General features: G+C 46.9%; 1 protein-coding gene across 1 annotated transcript in view; it reads left to right on the top strand.

The window, feature by feature from the left end:
- COL9A2 (collagen type IX alpha 2 chain) overlaps positions 1-23,065 on the top strand; it is a 40,267-nt gene that overhangs the window by 13,590 nt on the left and 3,612 nt on the right. The window contains exons 10-30 of the mRNA XM_030217461.1: positions 1,122-1,169; positions 2,048-2,104; positions 2,464-2,517; positions 3,323-3,376; positions 4,091-4,144; positions 4,802-4,855; positions 5,078-5,131; positions 6,533-6,586; positions 7,719-7,772; positions 8,171-8,224; positions 9,072-9,116; positions 10,301-10,354; positions 10,974-11,027; positions 11,539-11,592; positions 13,187-13,258; positions 14,384-14,419; positions 14,738-14,782; positions 15,903-15,935; positions 16,816-16,962; positions 19,920-19,974; positions 22,766-22,954. Coding sequence (XP_030073321.1) covers positions 1,122-1,169; positions 2,048-2,104; positions 2,464-2,517; positions 3,323-3,376; positions 4,091-4,144; positions 4,802-4,855; positions 5,078-5,131; positions 6,533-6,586; positions 7,719-7,772; positions 8,171-8,224; positions 9,072-9,116; positions 10,301-10,354; positions 10,974-11,027; positions 11,539-11,592; positions 13,187-13,258; positions 14,384-14,419; positions 14,738-14,782; positions 15,903-15,935; positions 16,816-16,962; positions 19,920-19,974; positions 22,766-22,954 — 1,321 coding nt within the window. The remainder of the gene's footprint in view (positions 1-1,121; positions 1,170-2,047; positions 2,105-2,463; positions 2,518-3,322; positions 3,377-4,090; positions 4,145-4,801; positions 4,856-5,077; positions 5,132-6,532; positions 6,587-7,718; positions 7,773-8,170; positions 8,225-9,071; positions 9,117-10,300; positions 10,355-10,973; positions 11,028-11,538; positions 11,593-13,186; positions 13,259-14,383; positions 14,420-14,737; positions 14,783-15,902; positions 15,936-16,815; positions 16,963-19,919; positions 19,975-22,765; positions 22,955-23,065) is intronic.

Below are 23,065 nucleotides of genomic sequence, written 5' to 3'. Positions count from 1 at the left end.
TTTATCAACATTCGCTTATTTCCCATCTGAAGAAGAAGGGTTACCTTCCAAAGCTATTTGAAAAATGTATTAGATTAGTCCAATAAAAAAAAGATGTCATCGTATTTTCTTTCTCTGTTTTGTTTTATTTCTATTTATTACCTTTAAAAGTGGACTAACACAGCTACCACATCGCTTTACATTGTAGCAGAGAAGCTCCAGGATAGTCAGTGTTTTTGAGAGTCTGATTGTCTGGGCTGGTGGAAGAGAATCGGGTGCTCTGGGCAAATCTTCAGCCTTTCACCCCCTCCTAATATGCCTCCTTCTCCAAAGACATCCTGCTTTGTGTTTGTGTGCGTTTGTCTTTGTGTGAGTGTTTGTGTTTGTGTGTGTGTGCGTTTGTCTTTGTGTGAGTGTTTGTGTGTGTGTGTATGTTTGTCTTTGTGTGAGTGTTTGTGTGTGTGTGTATGTTTGTCTTTGTGTGAGTGTTTGTGTTTGTGTGTGTGTTTGTGTGCGTTTTCATGTTTGTGTGTGTTTGTTTGTGTGAGTATTTGTGTTTGAGTGTTTGTGTATGTGCATGTGTGTGTGAGTGTTTGTGTTTGTCTTTGTGTGAGTGTTTGTGTGAGTGTGTGCATTTTCATGTTTGTGTGTGTTTGTCTTTGTGTGAATGTTTGTGTATGTGTGTGTTTGTCGTTGTGTGTGTGTTTGTGTGTGAGTGTTTGTCTTTGTGTGTGTGTTTGTGTGTTTTTAAAAATTGCTGTCTCTTCCTCCAGTGTGCATTCATGGTTCTTTCAGTTTGTGAGGTTGTCAGGATCTGTTTTCCATGAACTGCAGCTGTTCTTTGCCGTCATAGGCGACTGCCTGGTCTTGCCAAATGCTTGGGCTGACCTTGTTTATTAGAATCTGATCTATGAGCTACCAGGGTGCAGGGAATTTAGGTTCTCTGTTGCATCCCACAGGACAGAGCAAACCATTGTACCCACACCACATCAACCTTTATTGAGTGTGCACCTAGACTTCTGTCTTTCATTGTTTGCAGTGTGCGACCTGGTGTTGTATTAATCACACCCTGTATATCTCTAATACGTCTTGTGAATAGACCGTGTAGCTAACCAGCCAACCTCCTTCATTTCTATCTTTAGGGTCCACCAGGAAATATCCAGGGCCTGGAAGGCAGTGCGGACTTCCTGGTAAAGATTACATTTACTTAAGATTCTATTGAGAAAGGGGTTGGGGACCTTTTAGACCCCAAGTTTGGATGCAGACCTCTGCTGTTACTGAATGAAATGCTCAGGGCTTCATTTACAAAGCCACGCTAGCGATTACCGTGTGGCAAATGAGAGGAAGCCCTTAGGAACTGAATGGATTTCCTCTCATTTACCACACCGGGAATCGGTAGCGTGGCTTTGTAAACGAAGCCCTCGGTGATTTCAGGAAGGTGTGAGAAGAGCCCAAGCAGTGAGCAGAAGTAACGTTGACCAAGAAACATCCTGAAGATGGCTCAGTCATCTATTGCAAGGTTAGCTCGGGTTGGAAGGGTCAGGGCTGCGCCACGCCTGGATTTATCCCACTGCAGCTCTGGACGTACCACTAATTTCTCTGTAGCAAGAAACTGCAAATTGAGAGCTGCATTAGGGTAAAGCCATGTCCCTTATGACCTAGATTGATCAGCTCACTAGACTTGTATTTGCATCTGTTTATTGATTCTCTGCACCTGAGATGTGGGACACTTTGCCACAACAGACACCATGGACGTCACAGACAAATCCTAAGTCAGTTTGAGTTTATTTAGCGTCTACGATGGGCTCTTAAGTTTGATTGAAAGCCGTGTAAAAACGTGGCTCTGACATTAGACCAGCACATGCCAGGCATGAAGCAAAGACTGATTTTCTGCAATCCTGGGAGCTCTCCTTTACGGCAGGGAATGAGGACAGATAGCGGCCTGCTGATTCAGCATGGCTTCCTCCTGAGCAGCTGGCGGGGGAAAGTGTTTCATTACCAGGAGACCTGCTGACACCCAGGGATTTCATCTTTGGTTCAATGGTCTTTTGTCATCTCTTTGTTTCAGTGCCCAACGAAGTGTCCTCCTGGACCAAAGGGACCCCACGGACTGCAGGGACTGAAAGTAAGAACCCTTGCTGAGCTGAGCAACACTGGGAATTAGTGGGGTTTATACCATTATCACCCAGTCACAATCACAGTTACCAGAACCCTTCAGATAACACCTGTCTGTACGGTTAGATCCTATCAGATATCACCTGTTTATAATACAAAATTCTCATCAGGTATCACCTGTATATATCGTCAGACCCCATCAGATATCACGTCTTTATCATCTGTATATACTGCCAAATCCCGTCAAATATCACGGGTCTGCTGGCACAATGCAGTGAGTGCTTTAATGTGGAATTGATAAGCTGCTCCCAGGACTGTACTTGTAGTAGGGAACAGATTTAACTGTTTTGTACCTTATTTTATTCTCAGGGGCACAAAGGTCGTCCTGGAGTTATTGGTGAACCTGGCAGACTGGGGAAGGTGGTGAGTAAGACCTTTATCCCCTAAGGTAAAATTTATAACAGGAGAGCAGTGGCGTAGCCAAGGATGGGCTTAGGTGGGCCCTCACTCTGCTACAGAAGGAGAACCGTAGACTTCTAGAAACATCTACAATTTGATAGTAGAAGGGAAAAAAAATCTCTAGGATAAATATTCTTCCATTGGCGGTGACACAGGGAGTCAATAATGGACAAGTCACTGAAGCCTCCAGTGCCCCCCAGGTGCAAAAGCTTAGATTGTGAGTGCACGAGAGTCAGAGAAAGTGTAATATGTAATCTGCTTTGTTTGTACCACTGAAAGACGGTGTATCAAGAATCTAAGAAACATTGAATATCCGGTTATATGTGGCCGGCTGTCTCTTAAGTGCAGTATTTAGCTCATCCCTGCCTGAGTGAAACCAGAGAAAGACAGGTCTGAGTTTTATGTGTCCGATTTTGTTCGCTTAACTTGGGCAGATAAATACTGAATATTCTGTGCGAAATTAACACACAATGCTTTAGCGTGTCCTGTGTTAGGTCATTTTCTCTGCGTTATTTGTATGTTAACTCCTACCACAGCTTAGTCAAAGGGCCCCCTTTCATCCGCATTCCAGCAGGCTTGGTTTACTCAGCAGGAGGCTGGAGGTTTTCTGGAAGCAGGAGACTGAGCATGAAACTGCCGTGAATATGCCTCCAACCTGACCAATCTTAGCAAATCACGAGAACCAGCATTTCCAGGAACGTTTGGACTGTGTTCCAGCCTAAAACCTTGATTTCAGCTCTGACGCTTCCCCTTTTCCATTTCTCCCCAGGGTCCAAAGGGAGACGTAGGCATTTCGGGTGAGCAAGGCATCCCGGGTCCTCCGGTAACGTATCCACTTCTAATTTTTATATTGTTCCTTTCTTGGGACTGAACCCAGACTCCAGTTTCTTTTTCACATTCCTCTGTATTTTTTTTGTTTTCATAAGATTCAATACGCAGCAAATGTGACGATACGGGCTTATAAGGGGGTGTGAGTGGGGATGACGGCTTAGGAACTATTTGGGGTGGGCTTTATTTTCTGCACTGTCTTTATTGCTTTAGGAGTTTATGAATGATTCAATAGCATTAACATTAATACTTACATTTCGCCATATGCCTCACGGTTTAATGTGGCTCACAAAAGTAGAAGACTGGATGATAAAATCTTGTATTTTGTGTACTAGATAATTTTAATGTTTGTATTCTTCTGAGTTTCCTGTATTATGATATATGTTATGGTTTGTTTAACTTTTTTTTTTGTTTGTTTTAACTGTGTATAAAACACCTTGAACTGTTATCCTAGTAAAAGCAGTATGAAAAACCATGTTAAATTTAATATCCTCTGCACTGTGAAATACAGTGAGATATAAGGGATAGAAACACCTGGGGATGGTCTTTAGTCCCTGCAATGTATGTGCGGTGTATATTTTTTTGCTTTGTTTTAGTCCCAGGTCCAGAGAAAACCAGCTTCCCTGTTGGCCACGCCAGGACGTAGAATCTGTAATAGTTTATCTTTCATCTCACGGCTTTCTCTGTGTTTTTTTTCTTCCATTGACAGGGTCCACTGGGTCTCATAGGGTACCCTGGCAAGGCAGGACCGAAGGGAGAGGTGGTAAGTACTGAGGGACAGAGCAGGAGCAATGTCTGCTCTATAGACCTCATCTTAGCTGCTGGTCCCCACTGACCAGTTTCTGCAGCCAGTGCTGGGTTGAGGTTAATATGTCTGTGATGTGATGTAGCATCTGTAGTATAATGTCCAGTTAAGAAGGGTGGTTGTAATATATATATATTTTTTTTATAATAAGTTTATTAAATCATAACAATACACCACAGAAAATGCAACAGAACAGAATAAAACAAAACACACAATATGGTACAGAGTGCTGAGTTCTAACCCTAAAATTAGTCCTTATTGGATAGAAAAAGGTCTAAAGACTTCCATTTGCGGATAGCTGATTTGTGTCCAGACAGGGAGAGTACTGCACATTGCTCATATTTTTTATAAAGCAGAATCCAATTCCACCACACCACCACATTCACATGGGAATTATCCTTCCAGTGCGAAATGACCAGTTGTAATATTAATGGGAAAGCATGCTGGTGGTTTCCCAATTGGTGGGACTGAGCAGGTGTGGTAGTAGGCGTGGAACAGGGGTCCTTAGGGACCTGGGGCCATCCACGAGCAGAGAAAAAGGCCCTAGGGAGGGTAAACCCAGCGGAGACAGGGAACGGAGGTGCTGCCTTCATTTTGCCCCCTTTGCTTTTTCAGGGTCCCAGTGGTTATAAGGGAATAGCTGGAGGCATTGGAGCTGCTGGAAAGCTGGTAAGGTTCTTCCTGCAGGTGGTATTAGCATTGAGGATTCAGAAAATCCCCCTGTTTAATCCCCTGCTGACCCCATCCTAATATAACGTGTTCTCTTTCTCTGACGTGCTGTGAAACCCAGAATTGCACCAGTCCCCAGCCCGTTCCTGGCTTGGCATTAAGGGCCACTCTGGATGCCTGCCCCCTGCTGGTGTCTCTTACCTTTCCATCTTCCTCATACAGGGTGAAGAAGGAGCCCGAGGGCCACCCGGTGAAGCTGGGGCAAAGGGGGAAGTTGTAAGTAATGTCTGGAGCAGTGTTGGCATTTCTTAACCGTCATTGTGATCTTTTTAGGGGAGGCTAATGTTACTTGTACATCAGGTTAGGGGTTTTATTTATTTGCATCTGAGATATACCGACCAATGCTCAGCTCTATTTAACCAGCCAGAATGGCTGCTGACCGGTTAAATAGTGCTTAACCGGCTAGCCACTGATTTTTAAAGCCGATTTAGCTGCTAAAAATGTGGCATATTTTGGGCTGGCTTAAAGATATCCGGCTAAGTCTGAATATCTTTTAACCACCCAAAAATAAACTGGAAACTGCCCGACACTGAGTTATGTGGGCTCAGTGCCAGCCGTGGAAGTTAGCCGGTTTGACTCCCTCAGTCGAAATATCGGTCTCATATATTCTCTTTTTTTTTTACCAGCAGGTTTCTGGAGAACCAGGAGTTGCATAGTCAGGATTATTTTGGGTGTAATTTTCAGGCCACGGTAGTAAGCTACTTGTAAGCCACTTCCAGCCACTGGCTGAACAGTGCTGCGGTCTGGCACTGAACGTTCGGGAATGTGTCCTGATCCAGAAGTTAACCAGGCACTGGCTGATGGTCAGACTGGAGCCCCGGCTAACTCAATGCACAAAGTTAGGACAACCTTTTTTTATGTCCTAAATAATACCCCATGTTTACAAAGCCACGCGGCAATGCCGACACAGCCCGTCCAAAGTGAATGGGCTATGTCGGCTGTAGCACAGTTTAGTAAACGGGGTGGGGTGGGGGGGTATATGCACTCGCTTAGCTGGTTAGCAAATTGAATATTGCACATAATGGGCTAAGCGCCTGCTGAGCTCAAGCCCCACCCCCCAGACCGCCCCTAACCTAGCAGAGATAGTCAGCGTTACTACCTGGTTTAGCAGCTGTTCCCTTTTGAATCTCAACTGCTTAACTTTACTTGTACATCTAGGTTGTTTGATACATTTATACGGTAAACAGTAGAGTTATATATGCAGATCCTGTGTTATTAAACACTGGTTATAAAACATTGACGATACAGTACAGGGCTTATGTGTCGTACAGAGCCACGGCTGTGCACTAGGGTGCGTAATGGCTGAGGTCTGTTTCTCTGTTTCACTTAGTACCTTTTGTACCTTTACTGACTGTTCGCTGATTGTAGAGCTTTGCAGGCAGTGGGTTTCGAGAATGGCGAATGCTTCACCTCATTTGCTACTGCTGGATAGGTGTTAGGGGTCACGTAGTATCGCTATTATATATTGTGTGGTAGGATTGTATTCCCCTGGCTGTGAATTCTTTTGCTTAGCTGGGTTCAGTATTAAGTTCAAGCACTAAACCTCAGCACAGCTGTGCAATAGGAGAGAGGCGTAACTAGTCCTCTGAACAGCCTAAAAATCTTGTTATCTTTCAGGGCGCTCGTGGTGTTGCAGGTCTGCAAGGAGTACAGGGTCTGAAGGGGAAGAATGTAAGTAGAGCAGACCCCGTAGGACTTGGAAGCCTCACAGCTCCCACCACCTGAAATTCAGACATTCAACCACATGGCAACATTTAACCAATCCATGGGTGTACCTTACCAAGTCTGATTAGTGGATAGGGGTCCCTCCTTAATTCCTGGAGACAGGGAGGGTGATCCCGCTTTCTTTCCTGGAGACAGGGAGGGTGATCCCGCTTTCTTTCCTGGGGTTAGGGAGGGTGATCCCACCTTTCCTGGGGTCAGGGAGGGGGATCTCTCCTTAATTCCTGGAGACAGGGAGGGTGATCCCGCTTTCTTTCCTGGGGTTAGGGAGGGTGATCCCACCTTTCCTGGGGTCAGGGAGGGGGATCTCTCCTTAATTCCTGGAGACAGGGAGGGTGATCCGCCTTCTTTCCTGGGCTCAGGGAGGGTGATCCCGCTTTCTTTCCTGGGGTTAGGGAGGGTGATCCTGCTTTCTTTCCTGGGGTTAAGGAGAGTGATCCCGTCTTTCCTGGGGTCAGGGAGGGGGATCTCTCCTTAATTCCTGGAGACAGGGAAGGTGATCCGCCTTCTTTCCTGGGCTAAGGGAGGGTGATCCCGCTTTCTTTCCTGGGGTTAGGGAGGGTGATCCCACTTTCTTTCCTGGGGTTAAGGAGGGTGATCCCGTCTTTCCTGGGGTCAGGGAGGGGAATCTTTCCTTAATTCCTGGAGACAGGGAGGGTGATCCCGCTTTCTTTCCTGGGGTTAGGGAGGGTGACCCGCTTTCTTTCCTGGAGTTAGGGAGGGTGATTCCGCTTTCTTTCCTGGGCTCAGGGAGGGTGATCCCGCTTTCTTTCCTGGGGTTAGGGAGGGTGATCCCGCTTTCTTTCCTGGGGTTAGGAAGGGTGATCCCACTTTCTTTCCTGGGGTTAAGGAGGGTGATCCCACCTTTCCTGGGGTCAGGGAGGGGGAATCTCTCCTTAATTCCTGGAGACAGGGAGGGTGATCCCGCTTTCTTTCCTGGGCTCAGGGAGGGTGATCCCGCTTTCTTTCTTGGGGTTAGGGAGGGTGATCCCGTCTTTCCCAGAGTCAGGGAGGGTTTTTTTTTTTTTCAAAGAAATGTTTCTGGTGTCCATGTGATGAAGTATTGGGTCTTTCTCTCCAGGGTCTCCCAGGGATTGATGGGAAGGATGGCACCCCTGGTATTCCTGGCATGAAGGTGAGTTGCCAGTGCCAGTGTGTTTCTCTACTGTGCTTGAATCACATCCCCTGGTCTCCTTCAGTTTTTTTGGCAGCTCTGTCTCTCTTCTCTCTGCATTCTCACTTAGTGTCTCTTAATGTCTCATTCCTCTCCTGTGACTGCTGCTGTACTGTCTCTTTCGGAAGAGTAATTCATGCTGTTCATCACAGAAACATCAGCCATGAAGTCAGAGTCCTGAGAAGTACCAGATCCGGTTCTCAGGAAAGCTTCCTCTCATGGTAGTGCTGGATGTTAACTTAGAACCTTCCACCGAGTGACCTAACGAGGTCCAGAAGCTCTAGAGCTGTGAGGGTGGTCGTTACAGCACTGGCCTTTCTTACAGGTCTCCATTTTTTTTTTCTCTTCTTGCTTTACAGGGGAGCCTCGGTCAGTCTGGAGCACCGGGGCAGCCAGGCCATCCAGGGACAGCGGTATGTGGCACATTGACTTGATATTACCATAACCTTCTGCCACCTTATCATCACCAGAAAGTCATTATCATAAACTCCAGCCACATAACTCACTCGGGCACCCACTCAGGCAGGTTCTGTCATTCCCCTCACACAGACAGAGATACAGTCCTCTCTTCCCACTCATTAGTATATTTCTTCACTCACACTCATTCACACACAGACTCACACTCACCCTTATCCATCCATTAACACACTCAATTCCCTCAGACTCACGCCCTTACTCATCCATTAACACACTCAATTCCCTCACACACTCATGCCCTTACTCATCCATAAACACACTCAATTCCCTCACACACTCACACCCTTACTCATCCATTAACATACTCAATCCCCTCACACACTCATGCCCTTACTCATCCATAAACACACTCAATCCCCTCACACACTCACGCCCTTACTCATCCATTAACACACTCAATTCCCTCACACACTCATGCCCTTACTCATCCATAAACCCACTCAATTCCCTCACACTCACGCCCTTACTCATCCATTAACACACTCAATTCCCTCACACACTCATGCCCTTACTCATCCATTAACACACTCAATTCCCTCACACACTCATGCCCTTACTCATCCATAAACCCACTCAATTCCCTCAGACTCATGCCTTTACTCATCCATTAACACACTCAATTCCCTCACACTCACGCCCTTACTCATCCATTAACACACTCAGTTCCCTCACACTCACGCCGTTACTCATCCATAAACACACACACATTCCCTCACACTCACACCTTTATCTTTAAGGTTGCATTACCCACATTCATACTCAGTGTTTCCCTTTGTTTGGCAGGGTTTACCTGGTCAGCCGGGAATCAAAGGTGGTTCTGGCCAGAAGGTAACAGACAGATTTCTACTTTCTTTATATATTACAAAGGCAGCTCTTCAAGTGCTCAGGCAGGTTGCTGGTCCCTGAAGAGTTTGCTTTGGAAAAGTGAGGCAGGCAGGGCCTTTTGGTTGAGTTCTTCACCTTCCCTCCTCATCTCCATCCAGAGCTCTCCCATCCTTCCAGGGAGCAGGAGAAGGGAGGGATTTTGGATTTCACTTATAGCTTCTGTACCTGAATGTATTTTCCTGTGCTAGGGGGCTCACAATCTAAGTTTGTATATGGGGCAATAGAGGGTTGAGTGACTGGTCCAAGATCACGAGGAGTCACAGTGGGATTTGAACTGGACTCCCCTGGTTCTCACCCCATTGCTCCAACCATGACACTTACTACTACTACTACTTAACATTTCTAGAGTGCTACTAGGGTTACAGCAGCGCTGTACAATTTAACAAAGAGAGACAGTCCCTGCTCAAAGAGCTTACAATCTAATAAACAAGTGAACGGTCAGTCCGATAGGGGCAGTCAAATTGGGGCAGTCTGGATTCACTGAACGGTAAGGGTTAGGTGCCAAACGCAGCATTGAAGAGGTGGGTTTTAAGCAAAGACTTGAAGACAGGTAGGGAGGGGGCTTGGCGTAAGGGCTCAGGAAGGTTGTTCCAAGCATAGGGTGAGGCGAGGCAGAATGAGCGGAGCCTGGAGTTGGCGGTGGTGGAGAAGGGTAATGATAGGAGGGATTTATCCTGTGAACGGAGGTTACGGGCGGGAACGTAAGGGGAGATGAGGGTAGAAAGATAGTGAGGGGCAGCAGACTGAGTGCATTTGTAGGTAAGAAGGAGAAGCTTGAATTGAATGTGGTATCTGATCGGAAGCCAGTGAAGTGACCTGAGGAGAGGGGTGATATGAGTATATCGGTTCTGGCGGAATGTGAGATGTGCAGCAGAGTTCTGAACAGATTGAAGGGGGGATAGATGGCTAAGTGGGAGGCCGGTGAGGAGTAAGTTGCAGTAGTCAAGGCGAGAGGTAATGAGAGCGTGGACGAGAGTTCGGGTGGTGTGTTCTCCTTCTCTAGATTTGGACAGATCTTTCCTTGTCTTTCTGGGTAATATGGTGAACTTGTCCCTGCTCCCTTCCTCCCTGCACTTAGAGCTTCCTTCTCTATCTCTGCACTGCTCACACCGCACTTTTTCTTACAGGGCGAACCAGGAGTACGTGGGCCAGACGGACTCCGAGGAGCACCTGGAAAAATCGTAAGAAAAAAAATGATTTGTTCAAAGCAAAATGATAAATATTGAAACCACCCAGGCCATTTATATGACTTGGTAAATGCTTTGATCTCCCAGCACTGGGCACCATATTTATCACTTAATAGTTCCTGTCCCTTATGCCACAGCTGATAGGCTGTTCTGCACTGGGGGAGGATTTGATGGGAGCTTTCTTGGGTGTGTAGTGGAGAGCAGAAAAGCCCTCACACCTTCCCCAATCTAAGCATCATCTTTGTCACCTCCAAGAGCTGAATTATTCTCTGTGTTTTTCAAATGCAGACTTTGTTCATGACTTATATGGTCTGTGCCAGAGCCGGTGGTTGGGAGGCGGGGCTGGTGGTTGGGAGGCGGGGATAGTGCTGGGCAGACTTATACGGTCTGTGCCCTGAAGAGCACAGGTACAAATCAAAGTAGGGTATACACAAAAAGCAGCAAATATGAGTTATCTTGTTGGGCAGACTGGATGGACCGTGCAGGTCTTTTTCTGCCGTCATCTACTATGTTACTATGCTACTATGTGTTTATTCTCTACAAGGCAGGAAGAGGGGCACATCCACATTCTGTGTTTGTAGTGATCTGTTTGTGCTTTTGGAATATTTTCCAGGGAGCGAGAGGTCCCCCAGGTGAAGCTGGACCACGAGGGATCTTAGGCCTGAAGGTAAGTGTGGAAAATAGCAAATGTCCAGATTCTCCTGCACTGCAGAAGCTGTTAGTGAGCAGTGAGGAATAATTGTGCAGAAGTGCACCTCACACTGCTCTCTGTCAGGAGCAGGGGCGTAGCCAGACCTCGAGGTGGGAGGGGGCCAGAGGCCAAGATCAGGGGGCACATTTTGGTCGCCGCCGCCACCACAAATACCTTGACTGGCAGGGGTCCCCAACCCCCACCAGCTGAAGATTTCGTCCAGCACTGGTCTCCGGTGCCATCGCATTGCCTGCCCATCCTGAATTTCACTAAAAGGAGCGTGCCCGACGTGAGGGGAAGAGAGAGCAGGGCAGGCAATGTGCTGGCACCGCCGCAGACTTCAGGGGCCAACCAGGGGCCCAGAGCGATTTTGGGGGGCCCAGGCTCCCGTGCCCCTACCTAGCTACACCACTGGTCAGGAGTGTTCCTCACTCTTTTCTCTTCTTCTGTCAGGGGCTCACCTCACTCTGCTTTTATTTCACTTCAGGGTGATCGAGGTGAAAGGGGTCAAGTTGGTCCAACTGGATTACAAGGCAGGATTGTAAGTACTAATTCGGATTCATTTACTTTTAATAACAGATTTTCTCCCCTCTTTTCTCCAGTTTAGTTTTAGAAATTAGAACTTCCTGTTCACCTTTCCCACCACTTGGCAGGGCAGCAAAGCAGTAAGTCGGTTCCATCTTTATCAGGTTTTTCCGTGGACACTTTGGGACATGTTTGCAAAAATGACAAGTCCCACGAAAGTGCTGTGAGCTGTAAGAGTTATATATAAGTGAAACGCAGAACCATTTGCCAGCCTAAAGAAGAAGCAAGAATGAGAGTTTGTCCATTTAGACTAGAGCAGAATTGTCTGGCAGTGGTGAGAGGTGTTGTATGACGTACTTTTTTTTGATGCTGCTTTTAATTACTAACCCTTACTCACTTGTTCAGCAAACTTATTTTATCATCCCCACCTTAGTAATTCCCTTATCTCTTATTTGTCCTGTTTGTCTGTCCTAATTAGATTGTAAGCTCTGTGGAGCAGGGACTGTCTCTTCATGTTCAAGTGTACAGCGCTGTGTACTTCTAGTTGCGCTATAGAAATGATAAGTAGTAGTAGTGTTTGGGATTCCGGAATCTTGCTATTGTTGGGATTCTGCGCGGAATCTTGCCACTCTTTGGGATTCCGGAATCTTGCTACCCTTTGTCCTCATCCCTTGTTTGTCCTGTTTGTCTGTCCTAATTAGATTGTAAGCTCTGTGGAGCAGGGACTGTCTCTTCATATTCAAGTGTACAGCGCTGTGTACGTCTAGTAGTGCTATAGAAATGATAAGTAGTAGTAGTGTTTGGGATTCCAGAATCTTGCTATTGTTGGGATTCTGCGCGGAATCTTGCCACTCTTTGGGATTCCGGAATCTTGCTACTCTTTGGGATTCCGGAATCTTGCTACTCTTTGGGATTCCGGAATCTTGCTACTCTTTGTCCTTATCCCTTATTTGTCCTGTTTGTCTGTTCTAATTAGATTGTAAGCTCTGTTGAGCAGGGACTGTCTCTTCATGTTCAAGTGTACAGCGCTGCATATGTCTAGTAGCGCTATAGAAATGATAAGTAGTAGTAATAGTAGTCTTTGAGATTCCGAAATCTTGCTACTCTTTGGGATTCTGGAATCTTGGTACTCTTTGTCCTTATCCCTTATTTGTCCTGTTTGTCTGTCCTAATTAGATTGTAAGCTCTGTCGAGCAGGGACTGTTTCTTCATGTTCAAGTGTACAGTGCTGTGTACTTCTAGTAGCGCTATAGAAATGATAAGTAGTAGTAGTGTTTGGGATTCCGGAATCTTGCTATTGTTGGGATTCTGTGCGGAATCTTGCCACTCTTTGGGATTCTGGAATCTTGCTACCCTTTGTCCTCATCCCTTGTTTGTCCTGTTTGTCCTAATTAGATTGTAAGCTCTGTGGAGCAGGGACTGTCTCTTCATATTCAAGTGTACAGCACTGCGTACGTCTAGTAGCGCTATAGAAATGAGTAGTAGTAGTAGTAGTACTTTATTCAGTAGAACAGGTTTACATTCCACATTCTGGGGGGGGGGGGGGGGGGGGGGGGAGGGAATGGACCCTCCTAGCTGCTTAAATATTTCCTCTTCATTTTGATTTGTAGGGTGCAAAGGGGGAGCAGGGACCCCCAGGAATTCCAGGCCCTCAGGGTATCCCAGGAGTGAAAGGTGACAAGGTGAGAGCTTCCAGTGTAATCTGTCTGTGCTATAGAACCAGCAGCGGACGGGGAGCTGCACCCAAAGTCTCCCTAAAAGTACAGCTGTCAGGGGTACCGGGCTCTGTGACGGCTTCAGGAAAAATAAACATTTATGTTTCCAAAAGATGGTCCATATCAAACCGTAGCCAGACCGTATCGGACCCCTCTTTGTCCGGTTTCACTTAGTCCCAGCATTGAATATCCAGGCTTAACATCGGTGGCGGCCAAAAAGCGTTGACTGCTGCCGGCGGTGGGTTTCTTTCACGACCTACTCTTAGAATTGCGAGCTGTGTTTACTCATACTTTGCTTTTCTATAGCATGTTTGCCCAGTGACTTATTGCATTTGATACACGTAGAATTGGATAGATAACAAGATAAAGCATAAGCCACAGTCTAAGACTCCTGAGGCAGCCACTGTGTCGAGTCATATTGCTGTGATTTTTAATTAACTCCATATATAGGCATCTGGGCGTCTCCCTTATGTTTGTTTTGGATAAGCCCAACTCCATCCTACTCCTTGGTTCACTTGCCTTTGTATTTTGGCCATAAGCGTTAATGCACATATTTAGACACAGTGATATTTTGGGCAATTAGGATTCTAAATTGGATGCTTCGGCCACTTGTACCCAGTGCATAAACGTCCACTTCTTTATGGATTTTCAAACAGGCTCTCCGTCGGCAGATCCTCTTCTGAAAATGCTAGCGGAGCTTGAGATGTTCCAACCTGGACAATTCAGTTCCGATTTATTTGATTTTCTAATATTTGCCTCCATATTTCTAGTATTTTTTAAAAAACCCATGAATTAAGCCTTAACACTCCCCCAATAATTAATCCCTTCATTTACATGGGATTTGCGTGGAGGTAATATTGTTTCTCATGTTTTAATGCATCTTTCTGTAACTTAAAAACCTTATTAAATTCTGGGTAAAGTTTAATTCAGAGGAGCAGTGAGCCTGAAAATGAGGCATACAGAAAAACAATGGGCCACCCAAAATGAATCCTCACCCAGGAGTGAACCCCACTCCCTATATGTTCTCTTCATTAAGGGACACACTGTACACGCAGGTTTTAAGAGGATGTTCTTTGCTCTTTCCTTCCCCAGGGATCCCCTGGCAAGACCGGATCCAAAGGTGGCCTGGTAAGAGAGACACTGTTGTATCCCATCAGCCTCCAGAACTCAAGTGAGCCTTGTAAAAGTCTCCAGTAGCTCTTGAACTCACGGAGAGGAATGAACTTACATGAAACCATGTATTAGACAGCAAAGTAGACTTTTCATTTTTTCTTAAATACATTGAAAATGATCCGGATAATGTGGAATAAAAAGGTTTCTTATGATCTTAGATTAATGTTCTTTTTATACTCCCATCATCTGTGGATCCTGTGGCTCTTCCAGCTGTCACAGACAGACAGAGGGAAGGTGGTACAGTTCTGGGCTGATTCTGTTCTCTCTTCTCAGGGTGATCCTGGTGTGGAGGGCCTGAGTGGTGTGAAAGGCGAGAAGGTGAGAGACCTTATACTGCTGTAGACATATTAGAGCACTGGGCTGAGCAGCAGTGGAGCCTGGTTCAAATCCCACTGTGTCTGCTTGTGCCCTTGGCAAGTCGCTTAACCCTCTAAGTCCGCATGGCGCTGAATATATGGGTAGACCTTGCCAGGGGTGTGCTGGTAAATTTTTAACAACAGGCTCTTTCTCCGGAGGTAGCCAACTCTGCAGTTGGAAGGGCCAGGGGTGGCGGGAGCAACTCTCGCCTCTCTCTCCTCCCTCCCTTCATGCAGCATGCTAGCCATACCTTTGCTGGCAGCCAATAAATGGACTACCACCACTCCCAACGTCTTGCTCTGAGCAGCGTGCTGAAACTTCTCACACATGCTGGAGAAGTCCCAGCCTGCTGCTCAGAGCTGGAAACAAGGAGTGGGGAGCAGCAGTAGTCTATTTACTTGGCTGGCAGGGCTCAGCATCCCTACCAGCAAAGTAAAAGAGAATTCAGCAGGGGGCCCAAGCCCACATTTTGGGAGCCAGTTGTTAAAGTAGCCATGGAGGGCCCTACTTTAACAACCGGCTCCCAAAATTCTTAAAAACTTAACAACTGGCTCTTGCGAGCCTGTGAGTGCCTGCTCCAGCACACCACTGGACCTTGCTCACTGGCACATATCTGTGTCCTGTCCATACAGTTTCCCAGTTTGTGGACTGAAAATTGCTAACTCCGGCCTGGCACTACCAGGATAGCAATTGAGGCAGGCTGTCTGATTTTTAGTGGAATTATTTGGATAATGCCCCTGAAAATCCGGTACAGGCCCAGGTAGCATGAACTGATTTGGTCAGAAGCTGCTTCTACCCAGAAAAATCTCACTGAATGTTGGACCCATAAATTGTGAGACCTCTAGGGACAGGGAAATATCTCCTGCACCCAAATGTAAGTCACCTTGAGCTAAAACTGAAAAAACGACCTGAGCTAAACCCCAAGATCCCTTTCCTTCCTTTCTGTTAACATGGGATTCCCAGGACCTCCAAATCCTATTGGAATTCTTTTTCCAATTCAATTCTGGGACTTGTAATTCTGTCGGTCTGATACTGTAACGTTATTGTGCTTCTCACTTCTCACGGTCTCTCTTCTTTTTAGGGTGATTCTGGTGAACCAGGCATAAAGGGTCAGGTAGGTGACTGTGAATTTGAGTGGAGGGAGAATGGTCAGACACTGTCGGGTCATTTCTCCATGACCCAGATGTTTGTGGCTTAAGCTAAGATGGAATGTAGCATCTTCGTCGTCACCTGGCTTTTTACATCCTCACTCATGACCCCGTTATCCGGATACACCAAAGTGGCCCCCAGTGGCGTAGGAAGGGGGGGGGGCAGTGGGGCGGTCCGCCCCAGGTGCACGCCGCTGGGGGGGGGGGGGTGTCGTCTCCATTGGTTCCTTGCTCCCTCTGCCCTGGAACAGGTTACTTCCTGTTCCGGGGCAGAGAGAGCAAGCAACCAATGGAGCCGACGCAGCTCCCAGCGACGTGGACTCGGGGACGGTTAGGCCCTTCCGCCCACCCCTCGCTTCTAAATTAAGTAAGAATGCGCTCCGGGGGAGGGTGCGTGCCGGAGGGGGGGGGTGCGCCGAGGGAGGGGGGCGCCGTGCTGCACCCGTGGGGGGGGGGGGGGGGATGCGCAGCGGCGACCCGCCCCGGGTGTCAGCCGCCCTCGTTACAGCACTGGTGGCCCCCGACCTAACTGTGAGGATTAAAATCACTTAAATAGGACTCCATAAAATACATTCCTGCCTTTTATGTGTTTAACTGCTAAATGTCATACTTTTTATCCAGCTGTGCATGCCCAGAAATTCAGGGCCGATGCCTGGACATGGCCTGGCATTGGATATCTGGGAATAAGGCCAGAAGCAACAATCAGCAAAACACGGCCACCACTGGCTGAAAATCGAGTCCTAAGGCTTCAATGGGTTCACGAAATTAGGCGTCTGTCTCTCACACACAAGAAGGGTCTGCATTGGCTGCCATTGCTCACCTGTTTTTCTTTTTGTTTCTTTACAGCAAGGCGTCAGAGGTGATCCTGGCTTCCACGGCCCTGCTGGCGATGTGGGCCATCCAGGAATTCAGGGTCTTCAGGGTCCTGTAGGTCCTCGTGGGCACGATGGCGAGAGGGGGGTTCCTGGCATGCCTGGTCCCCGAGGAATTCCAGTAAGTGAATGCCATAGGATTCAAGGCCCAGCACTCCTACCAGCCAGTCAGGCCGCTGCACTGGGGAGCCGGTGTCCACTGAACACCATAAGCTGTGCCTCACCTGTCCTGCCCTGTCTGGATAGGAAAGCAAGAGGCGAAATAGTGAAGTTACTTACCTGTAACGAGAGTTCTCTGTAGACAGCAGGATAAGTTAGCCACATGTAGATGTCGTTACCCTACGTCCCCATTGGATGTAATACTCTTCAGTAGCTCAGAGAGACCTCTTTATCTATTTTATTTTTAGGTCTCTCTGTGCGTACGTATCTAGTACCTTTGCACTTCAAGCCCAGGCGTCCCCACTTCCTGCCTCAGTCAGTCCCAAGCTTGGCCTGGTTCATCCAAACGGGGAAGTGGGAGGGTTGTGTGGCCGACTTATAGAGAACTCTTATTACAGGTACTTAACCTCACTTTCTCCTAGGACAAGCAGGATGCATCAGGCCACACATAGGTGACTTGCAAGCAAAGGGGTGTAAAGGGAATTGTAGCAATGGCCTTTCGGCACCATTTACACCCCGAGACGTTCTGTGGTAGGAAGTCGTCAGTGTGAAACAGGTGTCACATGAAGCTGGTGTACTGAGGTTGAATGGTCAGGGATACGTTGTACAAATATTCTGCTATGGAGGGTTCTCTTAGATGGGCTGTGATCAGGAATGAGAACCTGGTAGGATTGGGATGTGATGAGAGGTGTTAAAGGGGCGATCAAGGAGGACAAAGCCGTAGCGGAGAAATTAAATGAATTCTTTGCTTCGGTCTTCACCGAGGAGGATTTGGGGGGAACACCGGTGCCGGAAAGAATATTTGAAGCGGGGGAGTCGGAGAAACTAAACAAATTCTCTGTAACCTTGGAGGATGTAATGGGTCAGTTCAGCAAGCTGAAGAGTAGTAAATCACCGGGACCTGATGGTATTCATCCCAGAGTATTAATAGTACTAAAAAAAGAACTTGCGGAGCTACTGTTAGAAATATGCAATCTGTCCCTAAAATCGAGTGTAGTACCGGAAGACTGGAGGGTAGCCAATGTTACTCCGATTTTTAAGAAGGGTTCCAGAGGAGATCCGGGAAATTATAGACCGGTGAGTCTGACGTCGGTGCCGGGCAAGATGGTGGAGGCTATTATTAAGAATAAAATTGCAGAGCATATACAAAAACATGGACTGATGAGACAAAGTCAGCACGGATTTAGTGAAGGGAAGTCTTGCCTCACCAATCTAATGCATTTTTTTGAGGGGGTAAGCAAACATGTGGACAATGGGGAGCCGGTTGATATTGTATATCTGGATTTTCAGAAGGCGTTTGACAAAGTGCCGCACGAAAGACTCCTGAAGAAATTGCAGAGTCATGGAATCGGAGGTAGGGTATTATTATGGATTAAGAACTGGTTGAAAGATAGGAAGCAGAGAGTAGGATTGCGTGGCCAGTATTCTCAGTGGAGGAGGGTAGTTAGTGGGGTCCCGCAGGGGTCTGTGCTGGGTCCGTTGCTTTTTAATGTATTTATAAATGACCTAGAGATGGGAATAACTAGTGAGGTAATTAAATTCGCCGATGACACAAAATTATTCAGGGTCGTCAAGTCGCAGGAGGAATGTGAACGATTACAGGAGGACCTTGCAAGACTGGGAGAATGGGCGTGCAAGTGGCAGATGAAGTTCAATGTTGACAAGTGCAAAGTGATGCATGTGGGTAAGAGGAACCCGAATTATAGCTACGTCTTGCAAGGTTCCGCGTTAGGAGTTACGGATCAAGAAAGGGATCTGGGTGTCGTCGTCGATGATACGCTGAAACCTTCTGCTCAGTGTGCTGCTGCGGCTAGGAAAGCGAATAGAATGTTGGGTGTTATTAGGAAGGGTATGGAGTCCAGGTGTGCGGATGTTATAATGCCGTTGTATCGCTCCATGGTGCGACCGCACCTGGAGTATTGTGTTCAGTACTGGTCTCCGTATCTCAAAAAAGATATAGTAGAATTGGAAAAGGTACAGCGAAGGGCGACGAAAATGATAGTGGGGATGGGACGACTTTCCTATGAAGAGAGGCTGAGAAGGCTAGGGCTTTTCAGCTTGGAGAAGAGACGGCTGAGGGGAGATATGATAGAAGTGTATAAAATAATGAGTGGAATGGATCGGGTGGATGTGAAGCGACTGTTCACGCTATCCAAAAATACTAGGACTAGAGGGCATGAGTTGAAGCTACAGTGTGGTAAATTTAAAACGAATCGGAGAAAATTTTTCTTCACCCAACGTGTAATTAGACTCTGGAATTCGTTGCCGGAGAACGTGGTACGGGCGGTTAGCTTGACGGAGTTTAAAAAGGGGTTAGATAGATTCCTAAAGGACAAGTCCATAGACCGCTATTAAATGGACTTGGAAAAATTCCGCATTTTTAGGTATAACTTGTCTGGAATGTTTTTACGTTTGGGGAGCGTGCCAGGTGCCCTTGACCTGGATTGGCCACTGTCGGTGACAGGATGCTGGGCTAGATGGACCTTTGGTCTTTCCCAGTATGGCACTACTTATGTACTTATGGCGATAGATAATAATAGGCAATGCATGAGAGATGTGTGAACCAGAATTGTGATGGAGGATAGAGAGCAGAAAAGCCCCATTCTGTAAGCACAACATTAACAGTTCGCCTTCCTTGGCTGGTCCTGCAACTGGGGTATTCTTAAGAGGCAACATGCCTTGGTTGGCTTGCGACTGACCCTCCTGGGAGGCTAGCAGTACTGGGAAGCTAGAGATATTAAGGTTAGTCCAAGATGTCTTTGGGCTGTGTGGCATTGGGGTGTACAGTCTTCCGACCTGTATATGTCAGACACGGACAGGGCAGCCAGTCGGGTCTCCAGTAGTTAACTAGAGGTGGGCTGGCTTCATGGGTGGAAGGGGCAGGCCAAAAATGCTGACTCCTCTCTCTCCTCTGTACAGGGCAGGGATGCTGGTGACCAGCACATAGTCGATGTGGTTCTAAAGATGCTTCAAGGTTGGTATCCTTCTCCCTTTCCTCTGGGGTTTTATTAGTTCCCGTTTGTTTATTTCGTTTAGACTGCAAATCTGTGTCCTGAAAAGAGGGTCAACAGAAGTTAAAATAAGCAAAGAAAATCAACCCAAAAGCTTTGGATTTGATCTGGTAATCTCTATATTCTTTAACTAAATCATATTAAACCATAAAACAACCAAAGAAGGAACCCCAAGTCTATGAAACAGTGAGGCAACCAGACCTTGGACTCCCAGAATCAGGAGACATTGCGCACTCCCTCCCCTGCCAGGTATGAGGTCCCGTATTTTCATGCTGCTCAAACCCATTTGCAGACACTTCCCGAGAGTGCACAAGGCAACTCTAAAACCTCTGTGAGCTCTTTTAAGAAATGACCTTTAATCCACAAAAAAGCAGATGCCCACAACTGACCTAAGGCTCAAGCCAGGGGAAAAGACGTGATGTCTCATTCTTCTGACAAGTTAGAGCATTGTGTTCAAACCTAATGTTGAGTAGAAGCTTTTTCATAAAAGAATGCCCTCGCTCTCACCAAGGCTGCCCGAGCGTCCGTTACTGGTGGTACATACAGTAGACCACCCTGACTGCCACTGGTTCATAAAACAGAATCTCACCAGAAAATCCACCCACAAACATCTCTATACCGAAACCACCCACAAACTCTTCTCCAACCCAATGTCTCATAAACAGAATCTCCCCACCAAAGTCACCCTCAACCCCCTCCAACCCAGTAGCTCATAAACAGAATCTCCCCACTGAGTCACCCACAACCCCCTTCCAACCCAATATCTCATAAACAGAATCTCCCCACTGATGTCACCCACAAACCCCCTTCCAACCCAATATCTCATAAACAGAATCTCCCCACTGATGTCACCCATAAACCCTCCTCCAACCCAATATCTCATAAACAGAATCTCCCCACTGATGTCACCCACAAACCCCCTTCCAACCCAATATCTCATAAACAGAATCTCTCCACTGATGTCACCCACAACCCCCTTCCAACCTAATAGCTCATAAACAGAATCTCCCCACTAAGTCACCCACAACCTCCTTCCAACCCAATAACTCATAAACAGAATCTCCCCACTAAGTCACCCACAACCTCCTTCCAACCCAATAACTCATAAACAGAATCTCCCCACTGATGTCACCCATAAACCCCCTCCAACCCAATATCTCATAAACAGAATCTCCCCACCAAAGTCAGCCACAACCCCCTCCAACCCATTAGCTCATAAATAGAATCTCCCCACTGACGGCACCCATAACCCCCCTCCAACTCAATATCTCATAAACAGAATCTCCCCACTAAGTCACCCACAACCCCCTTCCAACCCAATATCTCATAAACAGAATCTCCCCACTGATGTCACCCACAAACCCCCTTCTAACCCAATATCTCATAAACAGAATCTCTCCACTGATGTCACCCACAACCCCCTTCCAACCTAATAGCTCATAAACAGAATCTCCCCACCAAAGTCAGCCACAACCCCCTCCAACCCATTAGCTCATAAATAGAATCTCCCCACTGACGGCACCCATAACCCCCCTCCAACTCAATATCTCATAAACAGAATCTCCCCACTAAGTCACCCACAACCCCCTTCCAACCCAATATCTCATAAACAGAATCTCCCCACTGATGTCACCCACAAACCCCCTTCTAACCCAATATCTCATAAACAGAATCTCCCCACTAAGTCACCCACAACCCCCTTCCAACCCAATAACTCATAAACAGAATCTCCCCACCAAAGTCAGCCACAACCCCCTCCAACCCATTAGCTCATAAATAGAATCTCCCCACTGACGGCACCCATAACCCCCCTCCAACTCAATATCTCATAAACAGAATCTCCCCACTAAGTCACCCACAACCCCCTTCCAACCCAATATCTCATAAACAGAATCTCCCCACTGATGTCACCCACAAACCCCCTTCCAACCCAATATCTCATAAACAGAATCTCTCCACTGATGTCACCCACAACCCCCTTCCAACCTAATAGCTCATAAACAGAATCTCCCCACTAAGTCACCCACAACCCCCTTCCAACCCAATAACTCATGAACAGAATCTCCCCACTGATGTCACCCATAAACCCCCCTCCAACCCAATATCTCAAAAACAGAATCTCCCCTCTGACGTCACCTTTACAATACCATACAGACCAAAGCTTCACTGAGCCCAGCATCCTGACTGACAGTGGCAAATCTACAGTATATCACTAACCAGTACTAGGTTGACCCAGACAGTAGATGAATTCCTTATTACTCACTCCTAAGGGTAAGTGTTGTTTTTGTTTTTTTTTATGTCTACATGGCCATAAACCCCTTCAGTTACCAAACTGCAGTGTAATACTGAGGGCCAAAGGCTAAGCAACAAGCAAAATAATCTAAAATGGATGTAAATCGCTTAAAACTTAAGAAATCCAAAGAATTGCTCCCAGCCTGAACCCTTTGCTGCTCTAAAGCTGAATTAGACATATCTAAGGCATTACATTTAGATGCTCTGAGTTTTGAAAATGATATCTCGTTGTCTAAAGGAAAGTGACATGTCTGGACCGCCCACTCCCGCTCAGAAGACTATTTAAAGTTAGTCATGTGAAAGACTCAGATGCAGGATGAGGGCTGGCACTTTAGCTTTCCAATTTACATGCAGATTATTTGAAAATGTAGCCTCTGTGGTGAGGAAATAAAGGGGAGGAAGTCGACTAATTGAATATCTCTGCAGTTCTAAACCCTGACACGTACGATGTCTTAATTTCAGAAAAGCTGGCGGAAGTGGCAGTGAGCGCAAACAGAGTGATGCTCAGGGGTAGCGGGATGATGGGGCCACCTGGACCTCCTGGACCCCCGGGGCTCCCTGGTGATCAGGGCTTACAAGGCCACCCTGGTCCACGTGGCATTCCCGGAATTATGGGGGCTGCAGGGCAGATCGGTAACCCAGGCCCAAAAGGTAAATCAGACTCTCTCCTCTGTTAAAGGCAGAAAGAAAGACTTTTGCTGTTAACTTGTTTGAGAGGGATGGAGGGATCCATGAAAGGTTCTTCCTCAGCAGGATGGATTT

The sequence above is a fragment of the Microcaecilia unicolor genome, chromosome 11 (assembly GCF_901765095.1).
Source record: "Microcaecilia unicolor chromosome 11, aMicUni1.1, whole genome shotgun sequence".
In the NCBI taxonomy this organism is placed as follows: Eukaryota; Metazoa; Chordata; class Amphibia; order Gymnophiona; family Siphonopidae; genus Microcaecilia; species Microcaecilia unicolor.
This window is presented reverse-complemented; position numbering and strand designations above follow the sequence as displayed.